Source organism: Echiichthys vipera (assembly GCF_963691815.1).
Source record: "Echiichthys vipera genome assembly, chromosome: 19".
NCBI lineage: Eukaryota > Metazoa > Chordata > Actinopteri > Perciformes > Trachinidae > Echiichthys > Echiichthys vipera.
The window spans coordinates 19,276,682-19,285,501 of record NC_139844.1 but is presented as its reverse complement, the minus strand read 5'-3'; the positions used below and the strand labels follow the sequence as shown (position 1 = coordinate 19,285,501).

Below are 8,820 nucleotides of genomic sequence, written 5' to 3'. Positions count from 1 at the left end.
ACACACTAACACACACACACACACACACACACACACGCACACACACACAGCAGAATGGAGACCTTTTATCTGATTGAGTTTTCAGTGCAACAAACATCACCTACACCAAACAAAATCAGTCCCACCAGAGATAAACACGCACCATGCATGTTGTTTTTCCTGCTTGCTCTCCCTCTCTCTCTCTCTCTCTCTCTCTCTCTCTCTCTCTCTCTCTCTCTCTCTCTCTCTCTCTCTCTCTCTCTCTCTCTCTCTCTCTCTCTCTCTCTCTCTCTCTCTCAAATATAAACTCTTTGTCTGCCATTCCAGCTGCAGCTCGGTTATTTATGACCACACTGAAGCCAGAATCAGGATAGCCTACCTTAAGGAGAGAATTCAACGAGACAATCGCTGTAGCTGTAATATATATATATATATATTTTAAAATCGCTTTGGCTCATGTATGCAAACTCATGACGAATCACAGGTGCCTGGCAGAACAAGTACAGTACATTACAGCAGAAGCTTTTCCATGAATCCACTCTGGTCTTTTCAGACTCAATTAAGCAAACGTTAGAGACGAGAGACGTTAGACCAAGGTGATTAAAACCATCTTCACAGCAGATCACATAGAAAGGGACGCCACTGTCTGACTCTGAGTCAGAACATCAATCCAGAGATAAGGCCACTGCAGACTTATACAACACAGGTGCCATAACAATCACAATGTGTTTCCTCATGATAAGCATTATACAGAGGACATCTTGTCCACAATGCAGTTGGTGAAATATAATGTAAAGACCCCAACATGTGTAGTGCAGTATTGGATTAAAACGAAGAAGAGAAAACATAATCTGGAGATCGACATGCCTGTGAATGTGCTAAGTACCAGCAGAATAAACCCTCACATGGAAAAATAGCCTGTGGGCAAATGCTGTATGTTGTCATTGACTCTATACAGCTTGCCTATACTGTAGCTCTCAGATCAAATATGGATTTTTCATAAAGCCTTTATGTTTGATGCAGATGACTATTTTACTGCCTCCAGATACTATGGAGATATATGAAGCCCAATTGGCTTGAGGCAGGTCAGGAGGCACTAGAGCATAAATAATTAATAGTTCTCTTTGTGTGCATGTGTGTAAGAGTGGGTGGTTGTGTGTGTGTGTGTGTGTGTGTGTGTGTGTGTGTGTGTGTATGTGTGTGTGAGAGAGAGAGAGAGAGAGAGAGAGAGAGAGAGAGAGAGAGAGAGAGAGAGAGAGAGAGAGAGAGAGAGAGAGAGAGAGAGAGAGAGAGAGAGAGAGAGAGATGTGATGTGATGTGATGAGAGATCATGTGTGTTTGTGTGTAATTATGTGTGACCAAACAACACCTGCTTATTTTTCATATTTCAACCTCCATTTATTTGAACCAAAAAAGAGACCAGGGGTTAAATCCACTAAACTTAAATACAAAAATAAGGGACTCAAATTGAAATCATTATATAAACACAATTTACACACACATCCAGTGCCGTGGAGCAGGATGACAACATTGTGAAAATGACAATTCGTCTTGTTATGGCAAAAGGGAGAGAGCTTGAACAAGCCAAAAATGCTTTGTTTTGGCAACGGCGTAGTCATCAGGGACTGTCAGAGGTCTATGGATTAGTGGATCTGTGTTATGGTCAGTCCCGGTCTTAAAGCTAACAGTAAAAAAATAGAAGGGAGACTTTTCGAGAGCCATCCCAGATCCTATCTTTCATCATTTACCCCCCCCCCCCCAACCCCCATCTCTCACCGTCTGGTCTGCCGCAGCAGGCGCCCTATACGTCGAGAAGGGGGCCACTTCCATTATCCAGAGAAATTAAACAGAAAACCAAACTGAGCCGTGTGCGTTATGTGCGGTCTTTAAAGGGGACTTTCACTGTTCGGGGCAATGGAATTTTTTTTGGAGCAGAAATCATGTGTCCCACTCGAATTGTAATCTGAAGGGGCGTTGTCTGTTTATATGGCCGCTCTCTCTCTCAGTTTTCAACACTCTGCAATTTGATGGGAATTCCATAGAGCCGCCACATGTGGTCCGGACGCAGCCTCCCGGGGAGGTGGTCCATCACAGTCCAAAATAACCAACAGGTACCTTGCATGTGTGCTGTTTGCGTCCGTGTGCTTGTGTGCGAGTACGTTTGCATGTGCGCAAAAACTGTGCGTCCGTGCCCAGCGGGAAGGGAGTGGGGGGTGGGAGAGAGAGGAGAGGAGAGGCAATCAAACGGAATCCCTGATCACTCCTTGCCCCCGTTAACCAAAGACAGCTCTTTGAGAATTCCACTGGCGTCCACGCGCCTCCTCTCCCGGATCATGTCCTCCAGACTGCGAAAGACCAGAGTGTGCACCCCGCTGCCGGACAGATGCACTTTGAGAAAATACTGCTGCTCCGCCGAGTGCGCCTCTCCCCCCGCTTTGAACTCCCGTTTCCCAAAGCGACACCAAGCTGCGAAACTTTCCGAGTTGGTCCAGCATATCTCCTCGCTGCTCAAGCCCAGGTGTCCCGCCGCGTTCTGCATCACTAGATCAGGAGGAAGCGGTCGGTACCTGTACCGATTGTTCACTATCCTCCCGTGGCGGCCGTTGCTGATCTCAAGCAGGCTGTCCTTGCGGATCTCGCCCTTGTGCAGATGAATGACCTGGTCGTCCTGCTCGTAGATGGCCCAGTGGGGTGCTTGCGCGGTGGCCACCAGCTCCAGCAGGTCCCCCGGTTTGCACATAGTCAGCAAAGTTTTGGCCGAGTACACATTCAAGTCCTCGTTCTCCCGCAGTTTTGAGAAGATGCATTCCTGTGAGCAGAAGGCTGAGTACTCCACTTCGCTGACCGAGAATGGTCCCTCCTCGGCGGGCTGTGGTCTTTGGTGAAGCCGCAGTCGGACGGAGTGCGGTCGTCCACCTCCTCCTCTTCGTCAGAGAAGAAGTAGGCGACGCCGACCCGAAGCTCGTCCTTCTCCAGCCCGGACGGATCTCCCGTGGGCAGCTCGCTGTAGTTGAGGTGGGTGATCCGATCCAGTTGATTTCCCATCAATGACCTGGCAAGGCAGAGGCATGGACTGCGGTGTCTGAGAGGGAGAGAGGGTAAGATAGATGGAGAGAGTGATAGGGAGAGGGCTGTCAATAGCGCATAATAGCTTTCACAGGAGAAGAGAAAATTACGCACAAACCCTTGGCTCCATTTAAATCCCTTTGCTCAATAGATGAGAGAGTGGGCTAAGAAAGCACTCAACACTTCTCAGCAGTCACCTGTATAGAGGGGCAAGAGCTCCCTCGTGTTATTGAGCCGAAAGAGTACACTAACACAATCAATGATCCCCCTGCCCCTTGCTCCCTTCACACCCATTAGTCAATCATTAATTCCAGTGGAATGTAAAAGTGCCTGCGATTCCCGTGCACAAGAAACGTGGAGAGGAAAAAAACTGAGAGAAAATGTGTCTGAGGCTTGCAGCTGCTAAAGAGTGAGGGAAGAGAAAGCACCGAGCCCTGCGTCTTTACGCACGGGCGCAAAATAAAGAAAACTAGAGAAAAATAAGATACCTGTGCGCTCCCAGGCAAATGGTTAAAAATCCTTATGGTCCATTAGTACAGAGGGCTGCACGATCCCCTGCTCTTCTTCTTTCTTCTTTCTTCTCACACTTGTCTCTCACTCTTCGCACCGCGCACCGGGCGCTCCGCCTGTCGTGCGTGCTAGTACTTCACTTCTTTCAGCACCAGCTTCGTTTAAGTACCTAGGAGAGCTCCGCCTCGGTCGGCAGCGCTCCGCCTTCTGTGGGTTTTACTGGGGCGCAGTCACGGGTTTATTACCGCCGAGCCAATGGGAACCGCGGAGGAGCATGCCAGTCAACCGGAGGATCCAATCCGGTTGCGCGCAGGGCGGCTGGCGGCGATAGGCGGCTGTTACCGTGGCATGGTTTTTGTTGTCAGAGGAGCTGTGGAATTCTCTACATGATCAGCGGAGTTCGCGCGAGCAAGTTTTCAAGGCAAGAGTCAGCAGTGATAACCGCCTGCATATCTCAACACAGACATATGAGAGAAGCTCGAGGTTTTTTTTTATTGCATTCTGATGTGCCATAAACATTTCTACTATCTCCAAATTCTCCAAAAGGGCAGCCCCTTATCGCATGCGCACTGTTGTTGTAAATGATAAATGTGTTCCCACCTTCCTGAATACCAGAGTAGGCTCTGTCCTCCAGTTCCCATGTGTAACTTGTAAATTATTTCCACATGCTTCACCAGTTTCACTCTACTGCATGACTTGTTCTCTCATATCTGGCAGTGTATGTGTGCGCGTGTGTAGTAGAGACTATAAAGGGAGGGGCTGGAGGCAGGTGTGTGTTTCTGTGCAAAGTACGAGCAAAACAAAGGAGTCCACAGGGAGATTATTACACTCTATTTTACTTTGGTATGGATGTTGTGTATTGGAACAACATATGACCGGAATTAAAATGCATAGCACATGTCAGCTTCACTTTTGCATGTATAATATTGTATATATTGTATATTTGTTCACTGTGCTTGAGTACACTTCTGCCAACACATTCGTCTTCTTCATCGCTGCCCAGGGCAGATAGCCATCTTGTGGTTTATGTCAGACCTCTCTCTACGGAGTGAATGCTCTGTCTACCTCCACATCAGAATTCTTATATTTTAAAATGTTGTTTTTTTTTTCTTCTGGCAGCATCCTCAGAGTATCTCTCTTCTCCCTCTCCCAGATGGTTGGAGATAGCAGCTCTCCAGTTGCTGACATAGAACGGTCCCTGTTCTTTGTTTCCACCGGTGACAGGCAGAGCGGATGGTGGTGTTTTCAGTAGGTGAGATATGATTGTGCAGATTTACACGCACTCTCTCTCTCTCTCACACACACACATACGCACACACGCGCACACACACACACACACACACACACACACACACACACACACACACACACACACACACACACACACACGCACGCACGCACACACACACACACACACACACACACACACACGCACGCACGCACACAAACACACACACACACACACACACACACACACACACACACACACACACACACACACACACACACACACACACACACACATACAGGACAAACACAAACAGTCATCCGTCCAGCCGTGTTTTTTGCCTCTATGTATTCACTTTCGTGTGAGAGAGGGAGTATCTGCTTGATCGTCATTCAGTTTATGTATGGAATGGTACAATGTGTTTATGATGTATTTGTGTGTGTGTGTGTCCATGTACTTAAAGTCAGACCGAAAGAGAAAAGTAGTACCAGTAGTACCCTGGCCCACACACACACACACACACACACAAGGTGTCATGAGACTGTCAGCAATGGCTTTGGCTGCAGCTCCTGCGGGCATGTGGTCCTGCCACCTATAATCTACAATGAGCAGAAATGAATTTCCTCTGTACACGCCGCCTTTCCTAGACCCACACATATGGTACTGTATTTGCTCTCTCTTGCTTTATTACACACACACACACACACACACACACACACACACACACACACACACACACACACACACACACACACACACACACACACACACACACACACACACACACACACACACACACACACACACACACACACACACACACACACACAGTAATCATATATGCAGCTGGTGTAATAATAAGGCAGAGTGCAGACAGTACTGGAATAACTACTGAGACAGGGTGATATTTCACAACCCCAATAATTGGATACGTCTCTATTCCCTAATTACTAACTAAATCATATACGCTGCAGCACCATACCATGCAGATTAAACAGACTGACACACACACACACACATTCAGCTGTCTGAACATTTATGTATTCAAACATCAATGTGCCCGCCTGTGTCACTTACTGACTTGCATGCAAACACGCATAAATGCAACCCATGTATGTAAGCACTCTTTTTCTCTCTGTTTCCCGTACAAGTTGATATTTTATACAACGGTGTGATGTGTGATGTACCGCCGCATGCAGCAACACTCAGTTGCTGACGATACGTTTATGGACTGAGAAAGCTTTGGTAATCTACACACATTATAAAGTGTGTGTGTGTGTGTGTGTGTGTGTGTGTGTGTGTGTGTGTGTGTGTGTGTGTGTGTGTGTGTGTGTGTGTGTTTAGAAGAAACAGCATTACATGAAGTCATAAACCACTGAGGCACAGGATGGTTTTGTGTTTGAGCTGATGTCAGCACACAGAAAAAAACAACATGTCATGTCATGTCTTTAAAGACCTACCACCTGTATATCACTTTTTGTGCACTGGTGGTATTTCCACATGCTGTTCTCTAAATCACAGAATAAAGGGTCCTTTTGTCAAAAAAAAAGGTAGCAAAAAATACAATGTAAGCTCTTTTGTGATACTCTATTGATCCCTGCAGGGGGAAATAATCTTTTTGCTGGAGCCTTTTCACAGAGGTCAGAGGGCAGGGTCAGCTACAGAGCACCGTCAGGAGTCCTAAAGGTGTGGTTCACGTGGCGATGGAGCTGTGAGTCGGTGCCCCAATCAAATCTCCTGCGATGCATTTGTTATCTTTACACGCAGTTCTCTCCGTGTCCTCGCTCTGACAATTTTGTGACTGAGTGAAAAGCCTGGAGAGGATATACACCTCAAAATCTTCTCCCAGGAGGGCACTGGATGTTATTGTTGTGAGAATGAATAGATTGCACCTTAGATTCAATTAGTGTGATTGTGTACCACAGTTTAAGGAGAGAGCTGTTAGCTGGTGTAAGAAGCAGTTTCGTGATGCACTAAGTGAAGGCTGCGGCCGTGTCAACAAACATTCGAGAATTACCTCCTATGTCTGTGCGTCATGGTATTTAATGACACTAAATGGTGGATGACGATTATTCACACTAGCACTGCATGTGCAAATAGTTGAAACAAATGCATTCTTCTCCCATAGATATATACCAGAAGGAAAACTTGCCAGCATATCCTAGCAGTGACAGAATGAGGGGAAAAAAACATATTCGAATGAAAGAGGGGATATGAATTAATATCTTAATTAACGCAAGCAAAAAAAAAAAAGATTTAATTGTTGTTTTGGGGCATAGTAAAAACATCCAATGCCACTTGCGTAAAAGCAATTATTACCCTCCAGCATGTCTTTTGTTTGGGACTGTTATTGTAGGTGCTTAGGTGCTGCAGATGGTAGCCATCAACAGCATCATCATATAATCACAGTGAAGAGTTTGCTTTGGGGTGTTATTTCTTCAACTGAGCGTGGTCTTTATGGTAGGGAGGAAAGGGGAGCAATGAAACTCAGTCTGTTTGCTTGGTTAAGCCATATAATAAGCAATTATAGTATGAAAATCTGCACTGACACAATTCAAATGAATCAAAATTATATTTCAAAAAAAGTTTGTTCACCCACACAGCTTTAATTCCGCTAACAAAAATGCCCCCCCCCCCCTTACTTTTCCAGGATCACCTTGCCTCATACACACATTCACACCTGGTTAAGTGCCTTGGTCAATGACTCCTTAGCAGGTTGGATCCTTTATTGCCACTGGGACTTAATCCTGTGCCCATGACTGAAGAACAATGGACTTATCGAGTGCATGGGGCTTTAATAAGAGCTAAACTCAGCATTTAAAGCCATAATCCATTAGATTTGAGATACCTTGTTTGTAGCAGCCTCTTTGGCGTTAAGATGTAATTGCAGATGAGCCTGTTCTTTCAGAGCCCTCCATCTTGTCACACTATGTTACCCTCTTCAATCCATACACACACGTTCCTATTACACTCCTGCCCTTCCTACAGGCCTGACTGAGAAGTTGGAAGTTCCTGATTTCCGATTACAAATGAATGCAGCATAACCAACAGGGACTATCCCACCTGGAAGACCAACCCCTGTCAACAGCGTCATTAACATGGTGGCTATTTACATGTAGAGAGGGAATGTCGCCACAGACACACACATATTGGAATACTCAGCAAAAAGGCAAGTTGAAGTGCTTTCATTAGTGGGTCATATGATCAATCCCCATTGTCTTAACTCACTCTTTGATAGATAGTAACTTAAGAGACAATTAACTAGATGAAAATCTTCTGGATTTTAACTTTAAAGAGTTGGGAAAGTGTTGTCCTTTTTCCAACAGGTTATGTTAGAAAAAATACCTGTTCAGGACTGGAACATCCACCCTGTGGGAGCCAGGATGCTGGAAATAGAGGCAGAGTTATTGCCAACACATGGAGTTGACGCCTTCGTATCAGCCATGAGAACGCTTGGCCCATTGGCATGATGTCATGTAGATGAAAATCGCTTGGTCCTGGGAATGTTTAACAAATAAAAAATAAAAGTTTCCTGTCAAAAGTTTTACAGACGTCTCTTTCCTAATGGTGGTCTATGCTCTTTGCCCGTTTGGGGCGTGCCCGTTTGGAACAGGCTTATTGCTTGACTCCCAGTGTTGCCAAGGCTTATTAAATGAAGGCTGGGCCATGGACTCTGACACCATGGAAGCTACGCTGTATGACACATGTGCAGTGCGCTCGGCATGACATAACTTTTTTGATACGCTGAAATGGATGGCAGCCAATATACATATCTTTTTTTTTTTCTTCTTAAATATATTGGCAGGCTGACTATGGACGCCTCAGTAATTTGAATCGATCACCCCCATATTCCATGATCGTATGTCAGCTATTGAGCCTTTGGGCAAGTGCAGACAAGATTTTACTGTGCATGTGTTGTACCCGCTGTGACTTCTCCTCTATTGCTGTTGTCATCATCTGTTTTTTCCAGACAAGAGGAGAAAGACATAGAGATGGTGGCTGTTGCTAAAAGTGTTAACAGCAAAAGTTTAGTTTGG

At 45.7% G+C, this 8,820-nt stretch overlaps 1 protein-coding gene across 1 annotated transcript; it reads right to left on the bottom strand.

Annotated features, from left to right (window-relative positions):
• Nucleotides 1-2,236: 2,236 nt before the first annotated feature.
• lratd1 (LRAT domain containing 1) lies at nucleotides 2,237-3,637 on the bottom strand (the record flags this gene model as incomplete). The annotated part of the gene is given in 3 exon segments (XM_083934022.1): nucleotides 2,237-2,850; nucleotides 2,853-3,061; nucleotides 3,534-3,637. Coding segments are annotated over 2 exon segments (786 nt in total). The 5' UTR covers nucleotides 3,025-3,061; nucleotides 3,534-3,637.
• Nucleotides 3,638-8,820: the final 5,183 nt, after the last annotated feature.